At 45.8% G+C, this 23,718-nt stretch overlaps 1 protein-coding gene across 2 annotated transcripts in view; it reads left to right on the forward strand.

Moving 5' to 3' along the window:
• The first annotated feature begins 437 nt into the window (after positions 1–437).
• Positions 438–23,718, forward strand: part of TMC7 (transmembrane channel like 7) — a 50,871-nt gene continuing 27,590 nt past the window's right edge. For both annotated transcript variants that reach the window (XM_060078505.1, XM_060078506.1), the window contains exons 1-5: positions 438–541; positions 13,704–13,947; positions 14,815–14,963; positions 19,145–19,312; positions 22,873–22,955. In XM_060078505.1, coding sequence (XP_059934488.1) covers positions 475–541; positions 13,704–13,947; positions 14,815–14,963; positions 19,145–19,312; positions 22,873–22,955 — 711 coding nt within the window. In that variant the 5' untranslated portion in view covers positions 438–474. The remainder of the gene's footprint in view (positions 542–13,703; positions 13,948–14,814; positions 14,964–19,144; positions 19,313–22,872; positions 22,956–23,718) is intronic.

A 23,718-nucleotide genomic window follows, 5' to 3' on the forward strand; every position in this document is an offset into this window, starting at 1 on the left:
CCCCCTCTTTTTTTTTCCTTTTGGTACCCAAATGGTAACTTACTAGATACACTTGTTCGGCGTCTTGGTTATTTTTATTACACTTTTTAAAATCTGGGAGGTCTCCCCTCCTCGCGGCCGCTGGACGGAGCTGTCCCGGGTCTCTCCGGCTCTCCAGCCGCGTCTCCCATCCCAGGTCCCCGACGCGGCGGAGCCGCACCCTCCCATTGCCTCCTGGCTGCACCTCGCCTCTGAGCGCAGGGCTGCTCCGGTGGTCCAGCGCGGGCGGGCGTGGGAAGGGCCGCCGGGCGCCCCGCCCCCGCCCCCGCCGCTGTGACGTAAGCCCCGGAATCTGGAATCCCGGCTCTGGGAGAGAAGGCCGGGAAGCGGCGGCGGCGGCGGCGGCGGCGGCGGCGGCGGCGGCAGCGGCGGCAGCGGCAGCGGCGGCGGCCGGAGCGGGTCTCCAGCGGTGTTTCGGGGGCGCGCGGCGCAGCCATGAGCGAGTCCAGTGCCAGTGCGCTCCCGCCCGGCAGGCCCAGCAGGCAGGCCTTCATCCACCAAGGTAGGGCGGCGCGGACCCGGCTTCAGGCGGCCGGCGGGTGCAAGCGGCCGCGAGGTGCTGGGAGCTCGGCGCGGGCCCGGCCCCCTCCCCACCTCCCGGCTTGGGGGAAAGCGGATCTTTCTTATTGCTGGTCTCCCTCCTCCAACCCATCCTCACCCCATTCAGAGAGCGCATGCTCTACCAAAAGGAGCACTAGAATGGGAGTCTCGACAGTGGTGAGTTTGCCTTCCCAAAAGCTGGTCGAGGGATCCCGGGCTAGTCTCAAAATAATCTTAGATATTAAATGAAAAGATAGTGAGATCTCTGTCAACCCTAACATTCTGATACCAGGTGCCTGCCTCCCAAACATATGAGGCTTTACAATTAGATGGACTTAGAACTGAATTCTGCCTCAGCTATTTATTGCTGTGTGATTATTATTATTATTGCTGTGTAAGTGACTTGCTCTCTCTGAACCTTAGGTTCTTCAGCAGTAAAATGGGAATAAGATGTTGGTGGGATTAGTTGAGAGAAAAATGTGTGAAGTGCCTAACGCAGTGCTTGATACAGGAAAGGCACTATCAGTGGTAGCCAGGCAAGTGTATGCTCTTCCCTTTTTTTATTGGGTAAAACTTAAGAGTGAAGTGTACAGCTCTGTGAATTTTAACATAAATGTGTACAACCGCTACTCAGTCAAGATAGAAAAATTGTCAGTACCTAGGCAGGCTTCCTTGCAGCATTCATATCTTATAGTTGCCCTTAACAAAACACAAGACCCCACTGTGAGGTTTTTTGTGTGTATGTGTGGACAGTGCTTCCAATACCTAGTACCTTGGCTTCAGCTTCCCCACTGTGAGTTTTATCTGCAGCGTTTTTTCTATTTCCATTTGAGAATAGAAATTTTGTTACAAGGATCTACAGTAAAGCATGAGTGTAGATTTGGGCGTTGGGCCCCTCTGATTGGATTGATCTCAACATCTAGAAGAAGGAAAAGAGAAAAAACACCTAGAGAGACTCAAACTCTGGGAACTTGCTCAGGAATCAGAAAAAAGACTGGGTTTGATGCTAATTATTTTCTAATGCAGTATTAATAGTGCTGGCATCAGCTCAATTTCAGCCTTTCAGTAATAGCTATTCAAGTATTTTCCACATGATTTTTTATTTATCTTTCTCTTATTTTATCACAGTTCATCACATTTAAGATGCCAACCCTGGTTTCCCATACAGAAGGCAAGGAGATTCCTCTTCCTTGGATCTTTGCTGGGTGTTCAAGGGGATCTCTGAGCTTCTTTTTAAGAGTATTGTAACTAGCGCCTCTAATCAAAAGGTTCTCCCTGTCCCTTGGACAGATGATATTTTATGACCTTGTACCCACCAGCATGAGTGGGAGGCTCAGAAGGGACTGTGTTTATAACTTTGCAGCAGTTTGTAAACCATGACACACTGTATGAGCATCTTGGGAGGACAGTTGGAAGGGGTCAGGAGACACAGGGCGTCTAGTTTACAGAAATGGGAAATGTGTATCCTTCTTAATGATAAAACAGATAACAACATTTGCCTTCTTTTTTTTTTTTTCTTTTCCATGATGGTTTATTACAGGATATTGAATATAGTTCCCTGTGCTATACAGTAGGACCTTGTTGTTTATTCATTCTGTATATAATGGTTTGCATCTGCTAGTCCCAAACTCCCAATCCATCCCTCCCCCAACCCCCCTTCCCCTTGGCAGCCACAAGTCTGTTCTCTGTACCTGTGAATCTGTTTCTGTTTCGCAGATAAGTTCACTTGTGTCATATTTTAGATTCCACAGGTAAGTGACAGCGTATGGTATTTGTCTTTCTCCTTCTGACTTACTTCACTTAGTATGATAATCTCAAGGTCCATACATGTTGCTGCAAATGGCACTACTTCATTCGTTTTTATGGCTGAGTAGACAATACTTGCCTTCTTAATTAAAACTTTTCAGTGACTTCCCACTGCTCTGAGAACAAGCTCCAGGCCTCCAACAAGGCCAACAAGGACCCCAGCCCACCTCTGCAGGCTCTCATCACCTACAGCCTTACCTTAGCCCATGCTGCTCCAGCTACACTGACTGCCTTCTCATTCCTCCAACATATCAAGGTCATTTCTGCCTCAGGGCCTTTGCATCTGCTGTTCTTGTCGCCTGCATTTCTCTTTGATTTTCATATGGCAGCCTCTTTCTGCTCCTGTCAGGTCTCTGCTCAAATGTCACTTCAAAGAGGCAGACCTCTGGTGTCATCTTGTCTGGAGAAGTGCCCCCATATCTCTTACCCTGACCTTGCTTATTCCTTCAAAGCACTTAGCACCATCTGAAGTCATGTGGTTTGATCATTTCCTGGTTTATTAGCCATCTCTCCTTCTAGAATGTGGGTGCCATGAAAATCAGGGGCTTTTTCTTTTTCCCCTAGGACCTAGAACAGTGTCCAGCACGTGGTAGGTACTAAACCTGTGATGAATGAATGAATGATGGAGTATACCCACAGCCATGCTGGCAGCTATAGTGTAGTGGTTTCAAGTCTAGACTCTGGATTCTCAGATGCAAATCCTCTTTTTCCCATTCACTGGTTTTGTCTTTGGGAAAGGCAGTTAAGTGCCTGGTGCCTCAGTTTCCTTATGTATTAAATAACGAAAGTACCTACTTCAGGAGGCCATTATGAGGATTCAGATAATTAATTTATATAAATAACTTACTTATATAAATAAACTCATAACTTACTTATATAAATAAGTAAGTGCTTACGTTAGTTATCTATACCTTGGAACAAATTATCCCCAAATTTAGAGGCTTAGAACCCACTTACCTCATGGTTTCTGTGGGTCAGGAATTGGGGAGTGACCTATCTAGGCTTTTCTGGCTCAGTCTGTCTTACAAAATTGCAGTCATGGTGTCAGCCAGCCATGCAGTCATCCAAAGGCTTTCCTGGAGCTGGAGGATCCCTTCCCAGATGACTCGCTCACATGGATGGCGAGTTGACACTGGCTGTTGACAGGAAGGCTCAGTTCCTCTCCGTGTGGACTTCCCAGAGGGCTGCTTAAGTGTCCTCGAGACATGGTGGCTGGCTTCTCTCAGAGCAGATGATTCAAGAGAGAGCAAGGTGGAAGCTGTAGTGTCTTTTATGAGCCGGTCTTAGAAATCACACTGTGTTGTTTTTATTGTTCACATGGGTCAGCCCTGTTCAGTGTGGATGGGGCCTGTATAGAGGCGTGAATATTAGGAGGGGAGGATCATAGGGGACCATCCTGGGGAGTGGCTGCCATGGCCCATGTAAGTGTTAACTGTTGTTATGATGTCTCTGCTCTCCTACTAGGTGGTAAGCTCCAGCAGGGCAGGGCCTGGGCCTGTTTGGCTCACCATGGCATCCCCTGCTTAGCCCAGTGCTTGGTGTATAGGAGGGCTTCAATAAACACTAGTTGAAAGGATGCCCTTAGTGATTTGGTCCCCATCTTAGCTTCCATCTCCACACACACCCCCACCCCCGCCTGACGGTTCCCATGTTACTTTTTGAGCCTGAGAAGTTCCTGCTGTTCCCTCTACCATGAGTCTATTACTTTACTTTCTTATAAGGCATACTATTTCTCTCATCTTTCAGTCTGGTGTCACCTCCTCCTGGAAGCCTTCCCTGACTACCTCCCCTCCCACAGGCTAGACCGTGTCCCGTCTCTGTACCCACAGAGCCCGCTAGCCTCGCCCTGTCAAAGTATCCCTTGAACTGTATTCTCACTTCTCTTGAGTTGTATCATTTTGAAGAGCAGGGATTTTGGAATTAAGCAGACCCAGGTTCAGACACCGACTTGGTCTCTTATAAGCTTTGTAGTCTTGAGCAAGTTACTGCCTTTTCTGAGCTTCCGTTTCCCCATCTATAAAGTGGAGATTCTGATAGGAGTGAAAGCCGGAGGACCGCCTTGTTCCAGGGCCTCGAGAGAGGCCTGCTTCTCCACCTGCTCCCCACCCCTCCCAGGCCCCAGCGCTTCCCTCCAGGTCTTTGCAGCCTCTGTTCCCTCTAGCCGGCACACCCTTCCCCCTGCTCTTCCCACAGCCAGCTCCTCACACTTCTGCTCTCAGCTGGAATGTCCCCTCCTCGCAAGAGGCAACGCCTCCCCACCCCGTGACCATGAGACATTTTGCCCTCTCCCAGGGCGTTTTGCCCCTCGGCCCCCTCGTACCTGGCGTGTTCTGTGTTTATTGAATGGAGTGACTCTGCGTGGTTTTTTCCCTTTGTCAAATATTTACCATATTCCAGTCTGTCAGTACTTCATACCAGTCAGTAGATGTATGTGTACAGTATGTGTAGTATGACTACATGCTCATTCAGTCAGGAGTCCTTTGGCTAGCATGCATGCAGTGACTTTTTTGGGGCGGGGATCGAGGCATAATTCACATAACAAAATCAACCATTTTAAAGTGTACAGCATTTAGTACATTCACAATATGGTACAACCATCACCTCTATCTAGTTCCAAAATATTTTCATATACCCCCATCTGCTAGGGTCACTGAAAGGATTTAATGAGATAAGCATGTCAGGAATCTAGCACCTGTGGGCAGGCGCTGTGCACTTGAATGGTCGCTCTTGGTATTATTATGATGATGATGATTAGGGCCTTCTCTAGCCCCAGTATTACCAGGTTTGATGACTGCATATGCTCTGTGCCTATACGCTCTGGAGGTATCTGTTAGATACTTATGTAGTTAAACAACTATTCCGTGGGCTATTTTAGTCTGACCGATTTCAGGAAATTTGAAGACAAGTAACCGTTTGACCTGCAGTGTTTTTTGTTTTTTACTTTATCTGCTAAGTCCATTCATCCAGGTTACTCATCAGAGGTGTCCTGGGCGGGAGGGCTGTTGTGCAGGCCTGGACACAGGCCACAGTGAGCCAGCCTTGTGACCTGAGTTATTTTTTTCCCCTCTGTCTGGAAGAGGCCGAGCTCTGTCTGCCCAGCAGTTCAGGCCCGGCTTAGGCCCAAAGGCCAGAGGCCCTCAGTGGCTTTTTTTGTTTGGTTTTTTCTTCAGGAAGTGAAGAATTTAAGGGATAAAAGGGGGAAATGACTTTTCAGTGTTGTTAACTTTGTTGCAATCTGGCTGCTTTTTAAAGGAGCGTTGTTTGGCTGTGGGACCACCCAGCCCTTCTGTGTTTTCCCACTCCCACCGGGAGAAGGCGGGGAACTGATCCTGAGCCAAAAGCACGCACCAGGCGAGGGGCCTAGGGATGAAAGAGGCAGGCAAGGGACGTGCTTTCACGAAGCTTCTAGTCCAGCAGGGGAGACCCTAAACAGGTGGAGGGAAAGGGGTCAGAGACAGCTAAGCATAGGTGCTGAGAAGGAAATAAGCAGGTGATGAGATAGAGAGGGGGAGCGGCCCGTCTGGACAGCTCTCCCAGGAGGGGACCGCTGAGCTGAGGCCCAAGGATATAGAGGAGCCAGTGCAGGTGAATGGGAAGCCCCGGTGGGAAGAGTGTTCGGAGGGGCTACAGGAAGAGCAAAGGGCAGAGGTGGGAATGGCCTCCATGTATCTGAGGAAGCCTTGGGCTGGAGCTCGGAGAGGAGATGGGACAAGGTCAGCTAGCAGGAGCCGGTCCCTGAGGGTCAGTAGGCTCCGTCAGCAATTTGATTTGGGACTCAAGTGGGTAACTTTCTTTAATTCCTCAGAGCAACTCAGTGTAGTAGGTGTTATTTACCCATTTTATCCCCCTGGAAACTGAGGCCCTGAGATGTTACTTGACAAGCTGCTGAAACAGAAGGATGTTAATGTTGTGAATAGAGCTACCGTGTCCGTGTATTAATTTTTTTTTTTTTTTTTTTTTTTTTTTTTTTTGCTGTATGCGGGCCTCTCACTGCTGTGGCCTCTCCCGTTGCGGAGCACAGGCTCCGGACACACAGGCTCCGCGGCCATGGCTCGCGGGCCCAGCCGCTCCGCGGCATGTGGGATCTTCCGGGATCGGGGCACGAACCCGTGTCCCCTGCATCGGCAGGCGGACTCTCAACCACTGCGCCACCAGGGAAGCCCCTCCGTGTATTAATTTGACATGTTTTTTGAGTCCCTGTTATGTGCCAGCCCCATGCTAATCACTAGGGGTGTAAGAGTGAGTAAGACATGCTGAGGTCATTGCCCTCATGGTTCAGACCTTAACTTGACCTTGGAAAAAGGTCCTGTCTTCTCTGAACTTTCCATATTGCAAAATAAGGGTAATACATAAGAAGGGCCCATCCTGAGGATCACAGGAGATAGCTAGGTAAAGGATTTGACATCATCATGGCACATGGTAAATGCTCAGTAAAGGCGAATTTTTGGTTATTGTCACTTCCAGGAAAGTTGGAAATCTTTTCTGGAGAGGTCCTAGCCAAGGAAGATAAGCACTCCACATAGGGAGTAGCTTGGTCCTTAGCAAGAGGACACCCCCTCCTCCCCCTCGCCACTGCAGATTTAAATCTTCATGTACATTAAGTTCATCAATAAATAACCAGAGTCCTGGCTTCAAGTAGGTAGCACGATGTGCCAGGCACTGCCCTAAGCCAGGGGTCTGCAAACTACAGCCCATGGGCCAAATCTGGGCCACCATGTATTTTTATAAAGTTTCATGAGAAAACAGTCATGCATTATGGCTGCTTTCCTACTGCAATGGCAGGTTGAATAGATGTGACAGAGACCGTGTGGTAAATAGTATTTACTATCTGGCTCTTTACAGAAAAGGTTTGCTGCCCTCTTTTCTAAGCACTTGACATACAATAGCCATCTAATAGCCTTAGGATGGCTGGGCGAGGTGGGAACTACTACCCCTATTTTACAGGTGGGAAAACTGAGGCACAGAATGTTCAAGAAACTTGCCAGGTCACACGGGTAGCAAGTGGAGCCGGGGTTAGGATCCAGGCAGCGGGCTTTGGAGCCAGTGCTCTTAACCACGTGTCATGTCACCTCCTCAGACAGACAGAATCACAGTAACAGCTCCATGGACAGTCCACCGGATGCTCTACTGGCTTAGAAACCAGGAGACCTGGGTTCTGGGTGCAGCATGGATCTGATTGCTCAGTTAGTCACTGCTCCTGACGGCTGTTTGCTTGTCTGGTCATAAAGCCTTGGGACCCAGTCATTCCCCAGGCCCCACCCAGGTGCCAGGTGGTGTGACTCATGCAGGTCCCCCCAGCCCTGCAATTCTGAAGTCTGGCAAATGGAGGAGGCTCCCAAGGCCCTGGCTCCTCCCCTCTCAGACTAGGTTCTGGGTTCCTGTGAAAAAGGCCCCTCTGTGTTGTCCAGTACAGTAGCTACTAGCCACACGTGGCTGTAAGATATAAATTGACTAAAGTCTGATAAAATTAAAAATTCATTTCCTTAGTCTTACCAGCCACATTTCAGTAACCCAGTAGCCACAAGTGGCTAGTGGTCACCATGTTAAATAGTACAATTATAGAAAATTTCCATCACTGCAGGATGGTGCCACTTGACACATGATGCCCTGCCATGGGCTGTAGACATGCCGACCTGTGTAGCTCAGGGACAGAAATTGCCACATGGCTGCCCAGAGAGATCCTGTTAAATCTGAGTCAGATTGTTCTCTGCTGAGAACCCACCTTGGTTCCCACCTTACCCAAGTAAGGTAACAACATGGCCCACAGGACCCACGTGGCCTGGCCTGTTTCTTCCCAACCTCCTACCCCATTACTCTCTTCCCTGCTGACTCTCCTTCAGCCACACTGGCCTTATTGTTCCTCGAACTGACCAGGCACAGTCCTGCCTCAGGGCCTTTGCACTTGCTCTTCTCTGTCTCTACCTTGCTCATCTCTATCTTCTGTTGGATGCTCTTCCTCCAGATAACCATGTGGCTCTTTCCCTCCCTCCCTTCAGGCTTTGCTCAAATACACCCCTGCTTTATTTTTCTCCAGGCATCTATCACCATTGGAAATATATTGTTCTTACTTGTCTATTGTCTGTCTCCTCCAGAGGCAGGGGGAGTTTGTGTGTCGTATTCAAGGCTGCGTCCCAGTCCTAGAACAGTGCATGGCACATAGCAGTTGCTCAGTAAATCTTTTCAAGTGAATGAGTGAATGAATGGATGGGTGGTTGGGTGGTCCTGCCAGGAGTAGGGCCTTGATGAGTCCCTGGCCTCAGAGGTTTTTGAGCACTTGGTAGAAATGTCATAGAAGCTTTAACCAGATCCCCTGCACTGTGAGCTCCTTGGTTAAGACCCTTCATCGTCTCCAGAGCCCCTGCCCCGAGCCCAGAGTCCCACACAGAGAGGGACTCCATGCAAGGTATCAAACAGAACTAATTCCCACAGCAGCTGGCCGGTTGCCTGGACCAGATGACCCAGAAGGTCCCTTTTTCCCCAGAGTTTCCATGATTCTGTGAGTGGGAAGAAAAACCCTGAAGTGAAGCCAGCACCAAATACGGCCAGGCTAGGTTCTTGGCAAGCTCTTGAGGGAGGCTGGTGGTGGTTTTGGTGCCATTTAGGTCACAGTTGGCCTGTGCCCACATTCTGGGAATGTTTGTGCTCGTTGGTAGGATTTGGTGTCCTGTGGAAAGAGCTGCCAAGAAAGCTGGGCCCTAAGGATGCTCTCCAGGTGTGCCTGCCTCTGCCCATTCATTCATTCTCCAGGTGGAGAGGTTTCTGTGAGCAAGGCACTGCTCTAAGCCTCAGAGAGACTAACTTTGTCCTTAACCTGGAAGAACAGCAGATACCAGAAGTAGTTACCCCTGCCCCTGTCCCCATATCTCCTGTAATAACTACCCAGTCACCCTCCCACCTAAGTAGCCTCCTGCTTGCTGAAATCTGACTCCAGTGGCCAAACAGATTCTAGGCCTTCCTAGATGGAGGCAGCCCAGTATCTGAGACATGCTCCAGCCTCCCATGCAAATGGTCATCAAGCAGCCTACACACCACAGGCTTAAATGATCAACTCAGGAGAACGTCCGACAGTAACTCTAGTGAGCCATTCTTATCCTCTCAGGATGAGAAAACCAAGGCTAGGAGAGGTGATGCCACCTGCCTTTCTAAGAATCGGTAGAACCAGGAGTCTGTCTTGACATCAAAGCCTTGGGCAAACCGCCATCTCTGCAGGCCTCAGGTTCCCTGTTGAAAAGCCAGGGCAGCAAAGCCTTCCCTTCAGGGTGGTGTGAGAAATTCGGTGATGTCATGCTTTGAAAAGTGTGTGGTCCTATATGCAAAGGGTTGGAAGTGGACCAGCTATAAAAATAATGATGCTTGTGTTCAAGGGTACAGTTGTGATTTTTTTTTTAACTTGAAGATGGAGAACTTCCCAAGGATGTCTGAAAAGGAAAAAGCATTCCTCTTCAGTGATGGCCATTTTGAAAATAGAGTTTTCCATCAGAGGCTGTTGCTGGGAAATGTGACTAGGACGTATCCTTCCTGTGGTGTGGCTGCACGAACAATCAGATGATTAGTTTGTGTGGCATTTTATTGTTTACAAAGCGCTTGCAAATCCATGGCCCACGAAGTGGTCTCATAGTAAAGACTACAGCTTTGGCATTTGACAGACCTGTGATAGGTTCCTAGTTCCTGCACTTCCTAGCTGTGTGAGTGGGCAAAGCACCTAACCCCTCCGAGCCTCACTTTCTTCATCTGTAAAATGGGATAATTCTGTTCAATGAGTAGCTCAGAGAATTGAGTGTGGTGATGCATATCGTGTACTTCAAATAGCCTGGCACAAGGTAAGTGCTCACAAATTCCCAGCCAGTATTATTTATGTTGTTGGTACATTTGTCCTCATGATCACACTGCTGAGGTCATGGTATTATATCCTCCATTCCTGAGATGAGAAACATGTGACTCAGAGGCGGTCTTTGTTTCTCCTGGGTGGCCTGGCTAGTGGGTGACAAGCCAACCCGTCTCCAGCTCCAGCCCTGGGTCCCCGACCCCGCAGTTGCTGAATATTCAGTGGGTCAGTGCTGCTCCATATTCAAAGGCCTTTGTTCTGGTTAATAACAGCCCTTTGTTGCTGGCCAGAGGGAGGAGCGGCGGGCTTTGAGCCTCTAGCCCTCAGCCTCCACCCCAACCCCGGACCCCCATGTTTGCTTAGGGAGCCGTGTTACTAATGGAAGTGTGTCATGCCCTCAGGGGGTGCTGGGGCCGGGAGTAAAGGTTGAGCCAGATTTGCCGGCTTGCCCTTGGTGACTGGCAGGGCTCCAGACGCGTGTCCGTGTCATCAGCAGTGGGACAGCTGTTCTGCTATGTGAACTTGCCCATCAGAGAGGCAAGGATTACAGTTCTGCACCATCAGACTCCAACTCAGATCAAGGCCTTGGCCGGTCCCCTCCCCCCAGCGCTCCCTCGCTGTTAGCTCTAAGTATATTTACAGAGCCCACTGCGTGCAGGGCTGTGCTCACTGTTTCTGCCTGCATGATCGCCTTTGATTCTCACAAGCTGGCACTCCTGTGATGGATCTCGTCCTTAGCCCTGAGGCCTACAGAGTGATCCTTTGAAACGTGGTCAGATCACGACATGCTTTGGCCCAGAGCCCCGGGTGGCTGCCCGTCTGCCACATTGAAGGGTCATAGCACAGCCCACAGAGTCTGACCTGGTTTGTCCTGGCCACCTCTGTGATCCCTGCTTTCCATTCTTCCTGTCCCAGCTCCCTATTGTTGCTTAATAGATTGCTCCAAATGTGATGGCTTAAGCCATTTTATTGTTTCTGCTGATTCTGTGCATCAGGAAATGAGCAGGCTACAGAGGAGACAGTTTGCTCAGCTCTGTGTCCTATCTGCTGGGTCTGAGCATCCAGTGGCCTTTTCATGCCCATGGTGGGGCCTGGCGAGGATGACCAGGGTGGCTGGGGACCGGCTGCAACGGCCTGCTGGGGTCATAAGCCAGGACCTTGATTCTTACTGTCAGCCAGTTCCTTGGTCGTCCTCCTTGGAGCCTTGGTGCCTCTTTCTCTCCACGTGGTTGTGTCAGCAGCATCTCTGGACTTCTAACACAGCAGCCCCAGGCTCCCAACAGCGCAAAGTAGAAGCTTCCTGGCCCTTTTAAGGCTTGGATCTGGAACTGGCAGTTCTCTCGCGACCTTTGGTTAAAAACAAGTCATGGGTCCAGCCCAGATTCAAGGGGAGGAGACCACAGAGGGCTGGTGTGGCTCTTTGGGGGCCACCAACAAAAGAGCCTTCGAGGCTCCCATTCATTCACTCTTCCCCACCCAACTAGGCCTCCGTGCTCTTCTTCAAGCATGCTGTGCATGCCCCTGCCTCAGGGCCTTTGCACTTGCTGTTTCTGTCTCCCAGGATGCCCTTCCCCAAATATCCACAGGGCTCACACACCCCCTCTATTTAGCCTCAGTGCCATGTGAGTAGGGTGTTTACTTTGTTCACTGTAGTATCCCTAGCTCCACATCTGACACATGATAGGTATATTTGGTGAATGAATGAGTTTTTGAGATGAGGAAACGGAAGCTCAGAGAGGTTAAGTAATTTCCCCAAAGACACACAGCTAGTAATCGACAGACCCCAGATTCAAACCCAAGCAAGCTTTGCTGCCTGGAGGGGTAATTGCTTAGGTTATCACAGCTGCCTCCTACCTCCTCCTTCCATGTCCTGTCTCCACTCAGGATGGTCTTCCCAAACTAAAATCGGATCAAGTATAAAATACACCCTGAAAGTGGCATTCGTTCCTCATCTTCAACAGAAAGCTCTTCCTCCTCGGACCTCTGCACAAGGCACAGCAAAACTTGGCCTCCAGCTGTGGTCTGATGTAGCAGAGTGAATATTCTTTTTTTTTATTTTTTATTTTTATTTTTATTGAAGTATAGTTAATAGAGATTCTTGAGTAGGCAGACCTGGCTCTGTTTCCAATGCCCCCACCCCCAGGCTCTCTAAGCATGGGCAAATTACGAATGTCATCCACTCATCCATCTATCCAATAAGTATTTATTGAACTACTCTGAGCCAGGGATGCTGCTAGGTTCTGCGTTGCGGTGGTGAGGAAATCTTCACAGTCCCTGCCCTCCAAGAACTTACAGTCCACTGGGTAAGACAGACATACTCACATGGTCACACAAAGAAATACAAGGTTATAGATTGTGATAAGTGTTGTGAAGGACTTACTGTGTGTGGGAAAATGTGTAACAAGACACCTACAATAGTGCAGTGAGGCAGGGTTGGTTTCCTTGAGGAAGTGGCATTCGAGTAGGAGCTAAGAAGTTCACTCCAGGCAGAGGGAACAGCATACACAAAGGCTCTGAGGAGGAGGGAACACAGGCCCATTTTAGTATATGAAGGATCCTGAGAAATATAGGTTGGAGGTCAGAGAGCCTGAGGAGCTGGAGAGGCGGGCAGGAGTCAGATCATGCAGGGCTACGAGGGCTTGGGCAAGGGGTTGGAGAACCCATGAATGACTTTATTTTCTCATCTGTAAAATGGGGATGATAATAGTACCTACCTCAGTACGTGTGAGCATCTGTGGTCAGTTGGGCAACAGCTGGCTGTAGGCTGGCCTGGGATGGTCTCGGTTGGGGTGATCATCCCTGCTCTACCTGATCTCATCCTCCAGCAGGTTAGCTTGGGCTTGTTCACAAGGCAGCAGCTGGCGTCCAAAGAACAGCAGAAGCTGGCAAGGCCTCCTGAGGCTAGGCTTAGAACTGGCACAGCATCACTTCTGTTGCATTCTGTTGGTCCAAGCAGATAATAAGGCCAGCCCACATCCCATGAGTGATCATGAAGCTCTTAACAGACTGCCTGGTGCAAAGGAAGTGCTCCATAAACGCCGTTATTATTATTGTCGTTGATGATGTTGTTATCGCTATGCGTCTGCAAAGCAGTTTATGCTTTTCAGAGCTTTATCCCATACAGTGGATACCCTACACTGTGTGAGGATAGTTGGGGCAAATGTCACTAGCCCTATTTGCCAAATGAAAAACAGAGGTTAGATTACTCAAAGCCACACACCTAGCAAGTGCCTGCAGCCAAACACTAGAATGCAGGTATCATGTAACTTAAAACACATCTGATGAAAGTGAACCCTTTTGCAGAAGATTTCATTGTCCTGAGCACCAACCTGGTAAGTAAAATAATTAAGATACAAATACTTTTGTCAGTGGCCCAGGCTCCTGACTGTGAGGTTTAGTTAGGGTCTCTGAGATCCAAGTCTCCTACATAAGTTTTGGGTTTTGCTTCCTAAGTTCACTGAGGTGAATGGTGGTTTTCTTCTTTCTTACCCAGAGAGCCTCTCTTTGGACTCCAGTTGCTTTTCTTCTCCACCTGTGAATTTCCTTCAAGAATTGCCAAGCTACCAGTCTATTGCTCGTAAGAGGACGACGATCCTTTCCCGGGACAAGCAAAGTGGCACTTTGCTGAAGCCAACAGACTCTTACAGCTCCCAGTTGGAGGGAGAAATCACTGAAAACCTTGACAACCAATCCATTCGGAAGTATGCACTGAACATCTCTGAGAAACGGAGACTAAGGTTTGTCCAGCAGCCATCTGGAAGGCATATGATGTATGTTTTGGGAAGAGGTGCTTTTTATGCATGGAATGCATTTCCTGAAGAGTTCACATAATTAAAAGTTTATTACTTAGGATAAGCTAAGCTGCTGTGACAAAGATACCCACACAGGTAAAATCTCAGTGTATTAGAAGTTTATTTCTTGCTCACATAAAAGACCTGGGTTGAGGTCAAGGGGGAACTTTGCAGTCACTCAGGGACCCAGGCTGCTTCCATCTTGTGGCTCTGCAACCCCCAAAGCCTCATCGTTGTCTGTAGTCACTCTGTTCCCCTTCCCCCCAGCACCTGCCAACCATTAATCTACTCTCCATCTCTATAGATTTGCCATTCTGGACATTTCATATACATGGAATCATATGACCATGTGACCTTTTGTGTCTGACTTCTTTCACTTAACATCATGTTTTCAAGGTTCATGTAAGTTGTAGAATGTATCAGTACTTCCTTCCTTTTTGTGGCTGAATAATATTCTACTGTGTGGATATAGCACAGTTTATTTATCCTTTGATGGAGATTTGGGTTGTTGACACATTTTGGCTATTGTGATTAATGCTGCATTGAACATTTGTGTACAAGTTTTTGTTTGAGACCCTGTTTTCAATTCTTTGGGAGTATCTACCTACGAGTGGAATTGCCGGGTCATATGGTAATTCTGTGTTTAACTTTCTGAGGAACTGCTGAACTTCTTCCTAGTGGCCACACCATTTTACATTCTCACCAGGAGTGTATGAGGACTCCAGGTTTTCCACATCCTCTCAGCTGGGGTTTTATGTGGTGCTGAGGTTGATGACACTGCACTGTCATTGTCATGCTTGGTTTTCAATACAGGGACATTCAGGAGACCCAAATGAAGTACTTATCTGAGTGGGACCAGTGGAAACGGTATAGCAGCAAGTCTTGGGAGAGGTTCAAAGAGAAGGCTCGCGAGATGACAGCCCACCTGGAGCTGTGGCGGAAGGACATTCGCAGCATAGAAGGTACCACACCCCACACCGCATGTGCTCCTCCGTAGAAGTCTCCCGCGCCTGAGGAAAGTACAGCTTTGTTTTCACTCGCCCCCAGCTGAAACGTAGCATTTCCTTCTGTGATGAATGTGAGCAACTAGCCACAGTTAGGATTAATAGAGCCTGTGTCTTCGTCACCAGGAACATCACAGATATCTTTCTGTCCCTTGCAGTTGTTGTAGTTGTCTGGGAATAGCATCTACGCTCATCACGACTTTGAAATTACAGCAGTGATTAGATCTGCCTCTAGATCTTGTTATTTAATATGTTAATGAAAATGCTCATGTATTAAATTTGTAAACAAATTTAGTTTATACAATAATGTTGTGATCATCATATGACCATTTGTATTTTGTGCGTTTAAAAATGTTATTCCAAGGGCTTCCCTGGTGGCGCAGTGGTTGAGAGTCCGCCTGCCGATGCAGGGGACACAGGTTCGTGCCCCGGTCCGGGAGGATCCCGCATGCCGCAGAGCGGCTGGGCCCGTGAGCCATGGCCGCTGAGCCTGTGCATCCGGAGCCTGTGCTCCGCAACGGGAGAGGCCACAACAGTGAGAGGCCCGCGTACCGCAAAAAAAAAAAAATGTTATTCCAAGATGGGGCTCAATAAGCCTCATCAGACTGCCAAAGACACCCATAGCCCTGAAAATATTAATAATCCTACTTTCCCGTAATGGTGAGAATTGGGATGAAGTACAGGCAGACCTAGGAGATATTGAGGGTTTGGTTCCAGACTACCGCAATAAAGCAGATATAATAATAAAGCGAGTCACGAATTTTTTGGTTTCCCAGTGTGTATAAAAGTTGTGTTTGCATGATACTGTAGTCTATTAAGTGTGCAATAGCATTATATCTAAAAAATAGTGTACATACCTTAATTAAAAAGTACTTTATTGCTAAAAAATGCTAACCATCATCTGAGCCTTCAGTGAGTTGTAATCTTTTTGCCGGTGGAGGGTTTGAAGTATTGCGAGAATTACCAAAATGCAACACAGAGACAGGAAGTGAGCAAAGGCTCTGGAAAAATGGTGCTGATGGACTTGCTTGATGCAGGGTTGCCACAAACCTTCAATGTATGAAAAACAAAATATCTGTAAAGCGCAATAAAGTAAAGCGCAATAAATCAAAGCACAATAAAAGGAGGTATGCCTGTCATAACAAAATCCATAGACAGGGTGACTTAAAGAATAGAAATTTATTTTCTTACAGTTCTGGAGACTGGAAGTTTGAGATCCGGCCCCCTTGTCACTGTGTCCTCAAATGACCTCCTCTTTGTGCTTAGGGAGAGAGAGCACGCTTTGTTGCTTCTTCTTCTAAGGGGACTAACCCATCACGAGGGCCCCACTTTCCTGACCTTACCTTAACCGTGTTACCTCCCCAAGGCCTGTTTCCAGATACCATCACACTGAGGGTTTGAGTTCCAACATATGAATTTGCAGGGGGTGGGGGGAACAATATACAATTCAGTCCACAGCAAGTATACAAAAATTGGAAATTATGACAAAATGTAAAATTAGAAAAAAAAAATTAAACATTTGGGTGACATAACTGAGCCCGGGGGAAAATACCTTTTAGGATTACCTGGTTTCTACTAGAAAGCAAAACAATTTACAAGCTTCTCAAAACTGCTGAAATGGAAATTTTGTAAGGTTTGTAAGGAACGTGGCAGGATATGTGAAAAAATTTATTGCCCCCATTATTACTATTTTAAAACCTATAAAATACCAGTGGTGATCTATTCAATGAACTTTTTTCGTTGTTTTATTGGGAGAATGTAAACTTATTTCCAGGGAGGGGTTCATTAGAAACTTAGAACTTCAACCATCCATTTTAGAAGTTTAAGTGAACATCATCTTTGGACCAAAAAATAATAAAAGCTAACCTTTATTCAGCCTTCACTGTGAACTGGGCATTGTGTTCAACATTTTACTCATATGATCTCAGTTGATCCTCACAAGAACCCATTTTTCATATAGGCATTTATCATTTGCATGGTTCAGAGAGATTAAAATACTTGCCCAAGTTCATTGGCTAGAACAAGGCAGACCCAGAATTTGAACCCAGGCAGTCAAGCTTCAGAACCCAAGGTTTTAGCCACCATGCCCAGATTCCTCTCTTGTTATGTGGTGGCTTTTATGGAGATTTTCATTCATAAAGTGGCTTATGTGTTGGAAGGTAGTTTCTCCCCATGGAACTGGGCCCTTGATTTTCTCTTCAGTGACTCCAGTCCTGTGATTTCTTGGCTGACTAGGTACTCATCTGGCAGGAAGTGAAAGATTGATAGTTAAGCTCCTTACCTCTGTCAAGGAGAGAAGAAAAGATTGTGGGTCTCACATCTTCAGTCTCAGAATATAAGTTCTTTGCCTGCACCAAGAACAAGCAGACATCCTTATTCTTTGAGTGCTTTCTGTCTGTCCTTAGTAATTTAATCATTATTTGGTGGAAGGTTTGTTTTCTATTTGAAAAATCAATGAATGTAATTCACTACCTTAACAGAATAAAGGAAAAAAATTATATGATTAACCCAACAGATGCAGAAAAAGCATTGGTAAAATTCAGTTCTCATTCTCAGCAAATAAGAAATAGATGGGAGGGACTTCCTGGTGGCACAATGGTTGAGAGTCTGCCTGCCAATGCAGGGGACGTGGGTTCAATTCCCGGTCTGGGAAGATCCCACATGCCACGGAGCAACTGAGCCCGTGTGCCACAACTACTGAGCCTGCGAGCCACAACTACTGAAGCCCACGCACCTAGAGCCAATGCTCCGCAACAAGAGAAGCCACTGCAATGAGAAGCCCGTGCAACATAACAAAGACCCAACACAGCCAATAAATAAATAAATTAATTAATTAAAAAAAAATAGATGGGAGCCTTCTTCTTTTTTTTTTTTTTTTTTTCTTTTTTGGCCACACTGTGTGGCTTGTGGGATCTTAGTTCCCCAACCAGGGATTGAACCCAGGTCACCACAGTGTGAAAGAGCTAAGTCCTAACCACTGGACCGCCAGGGAATTCCCAGGAGCTTTCTTAATCTGGCAAAAAATATCTATAAACATTCTATAACACACATCATACTTAATGGTGAAATATTGAAAACTTTTCTTCTAAGATTGAGAATGAGGAAAAGGCTTCTAATTATCACAGATTCTATTCAGCATTGTCCTGGAAGTCCTAGCCAATGTACGATGATGGGAAAAAAAGGGTCAATGACCAGAAAGGAAGAAATAAGTTGTCTCTTTTTTTTTTCAGATGACATGATTTATTTGTAGAAAACAAAAAATTAAAAAAACAAACTATTAGAATTGAGGTAAATTTGGCAAGGTTGCTAGATATAAGAGCTATATATAAAACCAACTGTATTTCTATATACAAGCAACAAACATTTAAAAAATAAGTTATACAGTAGTATCATTGAACCTAGGAATACATCTAAAGAACTATGTGAAATAATTCTGTACCGAAAACTATAAAATATTGTTGTGAGAAATTAAAGAACCTAAATATACCATGTTCATGGATCAGAGACTCAATATTGTAAAGATGTCACTTGTTCTCAAACTGACCTACATATTCCATGTAATCCCAGTCAGAATCTCAGAACAGTTTGCACATGTGTGCATGTGTGTATGTGTGAAAATGAATATGCTGATTCTAAAATTTATATAGAAATGCAGAGGACCAAGGATGCCTGAGGAAGAAGAAAGCCTAAAGACTTAGAGCACCATATATCAAGTATTATTGTATTGCAATAATGAGACAGTTCTGGTATTGGTACAAAGATAGACAAATGGACCCAAAGAACAGAAGAGAGAATTCAGAAACAGGTCCATAAATATATAGTCAATTACAAAAGCACTATTTCAATTAACTAGGGAAAGGATAGCCTTTTCAATAAATGGTGCTGAGTCAATTAGATATTCCTATGAGAAAATATTAAGCCCTCTCTCACACCATCTCAAATTATTGATTTAAGAGTGATTGTAGATTTACATGCGAAAGTTTAAACTTAATAATTTCAAGTAGAGCCTTGAAATTATTCTTCCTTCCTCCCCCACTAAGATCCTCCAATTTCAGTTCAGCCCTCTGTGGCTGATTGAACCTACAGTGGGTACTGTATCAATACTCCTGGTCAGTGATGTCTGGATTTCTTTTTTCCAGGGAAATTTGGCACTGGAATTCAGTCCTACTTCTCCTTCTTACGGTTTCTGGTATTGCTGAATGTGGTGATATTTCTGATCATCTTTATGCTGGTTTTGCTCCCAGTCTTGCTCACCAGATACAAGATCACCAACAGCAGCTTTGTGCTCATTCCATCCAAAGGCACAGGTGAGTGTAAGGCCTGGTTTGCCATGAGGAGTGTTCTTTTCATTGTGTACCTAGCTACAATGCTTCTTTCTCTAGCAATCTTTATAATCTAGGTCTTGGGTGACTGTATTAGTCAGGATAGGCTAGGTTATGCTGCAGAAACAAATGACCCCATAGCTCAGCGCCCAGTAACCACAAAGGTTTCTTTCTTGCTCGCACTGTATGTCCATCAGTGTTTGGTGGTGGCTTTGTTCCATGTTGTCTCCACTCTGGAGCCCAAGCTGAGGGAGCAGCCTCTCTCTACACCATTGACAGTCAGGATGTCCAAAGGAAAAAGAGCCATGGCAAACAGGTGCTGGCTTCTAATGCTTCTGCCTGGAGATGACACACATCCTTTTTGCCACACCTTACTAGCCAGTGCAAGTCACTCCCCACTCCTGGGTTCAGCAAGGCATTTGGGATAAGCAATGGAGGGTGGGGAAGTGGACTATTTAGTAAACATAATACAGTCGACTCCAGTGACTTTATTTCAAGCTTTTATTTCAAGGCTTTTATCTCTGATAATGGTGATGCTTAGGCTGCTGTTTATTAAACATCAGTCGTCTGCCAGATGCTATGGCAGGTAATGGACCTGTGTTTTCTTACTGAATTCTCAGTGTAAGTCAGGTCTGGGCATCCTGTTTTTTCAAATGGGGATAATTTCTGTCATTCCAGAGATGTTCATTTACCACCCTCTAGTACCAGGCTCTGTGCTAGGAGCTGGAAGTGGAAACCTCCTGCTTCTATCACATGACTCCTTTCCCCAGAAGAACACCCCGTCTGCAGTCACTTCTGTGGCCCTAAACATTCCTCCTCATCATATTTGTTTTTGTTTTAATTCTTTTACACTTAAAAATCAAATAAGAATAACGTGGAAACGCTGACTTTGAGTGCCTACTGCATGCCTGATGCTGCATTCTCATTTTCTAATATGTCCATTTCACAGATAAATATCTCTTGCTGCTATGTGAAAACCCTGGGTTCGGTTTCAAGGCCCAGCTCTGTTAGTTGATTAGATTTTGTGAGCCTCATTTTCCTTATCTGTAGAATAAAGGTGATGATTTAACTAGTGAGACAATTGTTTCATTATTCAAATAATGTTGTACTACACTATTTAATACTTAGCTCATTAAAAGATAATAAATACTTATTATTTACAGTATAAATAATTGAAAACAATAATATAAATTCTGTATTATTTAATACAGAAAACTTAAGTATAAGTAATGATTAAGCAATACTCATAATTTTAAATGAATATTAAATAAGATAATACAGTGCTTTGCCCATGGAAAGTGGTCAATAAATGCAGCTTTTTTTTTAGTATTATTTCTTTCTAGAAGAACTGAATGCTATTCTGTCTCACTAGACGCCACTGCCTGTTCAGTTCTCCCTTTAGCCGTGAGCAGGGCCTTGGGCGGAGGGAGGCCACGCTCTTGGAGGAAATGAAGCTGGACTCTGAGCGTGGACACCACGCATCTCTTCTTTTTCCTCATTATTTCCTCTGACTGCATCGTCCTCCTACATGTGCTTTTTTTTTTAACTTACCTAGTAAACTTTGTCCCTTAAGGTAAGGGTCAGAAGTCCCTTTCTTCCTCTTCTCACTTCCCTTCTCCATTCCTTCAACAAGTGTTTATTGAGCACCCGCTGTGTGCTGGGCCCTGAGCCAGGCCCTGGGGCTACAGCAGGGACCGCCACTGGGTACTGCACTATAGCAGAGGGTGGGCGTTAGGAAGGGACCACACGAAGAGGTATATAAGCTATGAATTTACCTCTGGGGGAGGGGAAAGGATAAGGTGCTGAGAGGTCAGACACCAGGACACTGGAGGCTGAGGGTTGCCCCAAGCCCTCTGTGAAGGCAGGGATATGTAAGGCGATCCCAGGAGGACAAGGAGAAGGCAGCTGTTGGAGAGCTCGGGGAAGCTTCTTCATGCAGAGGAACAGCATCTGCAAAGGTTCAGAGCTGGGAATAACTCAGCGTATTAGGGAAATGAAAAGCCAGGTGTGGCTGGTGGACACACTTCCTGGAAAGGACCAGATAGTCAATATTTTAGTCTTGGCAGGCCATATGGTCTCTGTTGCAACTATTCAGTACTGCCGTTGTGGCACAAAAGTGACCACGGAGGAACGTCCCAAATGGGCATAGCTGTGTTCCGATAACACGGTATTAACAAAAAGAGGCAGCTGGCCAGATTTGGCACAAGGGCCATAGTTTGCTGACCTCTAGGCTTGAGGACAGTGAGTGAGGAGCAGAGTGGCAGCTGTCTCTTTCCATCTTCCTGTCTCTGCTCCAAATATTGACTGTCTCCCTCCTCTTTGCCTCTAATACTGTGTTCATACAACCATTTGAGCACCTTATATACACCTAACTCCTACTTATCTTTTCTACCACTTGATGGTGAGCTTTTCAAAGGCAGGAACTATTTCTTACTCATCATTTTATCTCCAGCATGTACCTGGTGCATAGTAATTAAGAAGTGTTTGTTGAATGAATAAGTGAACACACACGTTAGAATTATAAAATGGCAGAGCTGGAATTGGCCTTGGAGGAACTGGTTCAACTCTCTTATTTTAACAAAGGGGAAACTAAGGTCCAGAGAAGGGGTAGTATATTGGATTATTTTCCCCAGTTTGTCACTCCCCTGTAATTGTAACTTTGCAAAGCTTCCCACTGTGAGCAGAGAATACTTTCTGCCCCCATTGATATTGCTCTTGGCCATGTGACTTCTTTTGTCTAGTGGAATACTAGTTTGAAATGGCTTTATGTGGTTGGCCTGCCTTATGAGAAGAGCCATGAGGAGAGCACCCACCCCAGGTAGCCACTGCCTCTCCAGTCTGGCCCCAGAGTGAAATCATGTAGAGCAGACCTCAGCCCAACTGGGAGGCTGGTGTCCATCCTGGCTTAGCCTGAATCTGCTGAGTGAACTCAAACTGTAGATCCATGAAAGAGAAAATAAATGTTTGGAGGTTAAATCATTTGAGACTTTAAGGTTGTTACACAGCAATAGCTGACTGATACAGAGGAAGTGAATTAGTTGTTCAAGCATAACGTAGTGTCACTAAAATTGCTGTTCAAAAAATTTCTTGGTCAGTTATATGTAGGTAAACATATTTTTTTAAAGTGAAACTGCTTGTTAATTTACACACATGTAGGGATCTTTTAAAACTGGATGTGCTTAAAATGGAATAATAATTATATCGACCACATCTTCCAAAACATGTGCAGACATGAACCCCAAAACGTAAAATACCAATACAATCAGAAAGCCTGTGCTGTTAGTAGACCCATGTATGAAACGTATAGAAAAAACATATATCCTCAGGTATTTAGAGAATAGTGAAAGGGGAAAATGGTACTGTACGTGATGCACTGGCGTTTAGATTGCAAATAGAAAATCACAGATTCACAAACATATCCATATATAATTGTATATGACATCTAACTGTACATACATATACATGCATATATACACAAATTATGATTGACAAGTTATAGAGACTGAAGCTATTTCCACTGATGTTCTTGTTTTTGTTTTTTACAGATATTCAATGCACAGTGTATCCAATAAGTAGTTCTGGACTCATTTACTTTTACAGTTATATCATAGACTTGCTTTCTGGCACTGTAAGTATTTAACATAATTCTGGATTTGGACCCTCAATACTGAAATAGGTTAATTTAAAGACCAGGTTCCTGAATGTCTGCAGTGAGAATCAAAAACGAGTGTTGACAAGTACCAGTGAAAGAAAACAGGATTTGCAGTGACCCTATTGGCAGGGATAATGTTCATCCACCCCTGCTAAGATATACAGGAAATGTATTTTGTCACTTTCAGCCCTTGGCCTTTTCCTGATTCCTGCCACCTTCGTATTGACCTGCCACAAGATCTGAGTTCCCCTGTAGAAAGAAATTTCAGTGAAAATAAACCCAGATAGAATTTATTTAACTTCTCTGACATTGAAAGACCTTAACATATTGTGGTCCTAGACCACCTGGATGAAAGCTATGACTCCTCTTCCCAGCAATTACACACGCAGGTGTGTGTGGTACACATGTGCATACATGCCCTTACATGTGCACATGCACACACCGCACTTGTACACACACATACACAGTCCCTGAAATCCCTTAAAAGTCTATTAATCCCAGGTTAACCCTGCTGCTCTAAAGTAGAATTAATCTCATCCTTCCTATAGTAGTTCTAAAAGTTTTTAATTCTTCTTTATTCTAAAAAATGTTTTTGTGTGTGTACTTTCATTTTTTTTACCCCACTTTTTTTCAGCAAATAAGATTGCAGCTATGAAAAGTGGCTGTCTCTGCCTTCTAGACTAGGGTTTCTCAACCTTGGACCCGACACTCCTTTGCTGTGGGCCTGTCCTGTGCACTG

Source organism: Mesoplodon densirostris, chromosome 16 (assembly GCF_025265405.1).
Source record: "Mesoplodon densirostris isolate mMesDen1 chromosome 16, mMesDen1 primary haplotype, whole genome shotgun sequence".
Taxonomy (NCBI): Eukaryota; Metazoa; Chordata; class Mammalia; order Artiodactyla; family Ziphiidae; genus Mesoplodon; species Mesoplodon densirostris.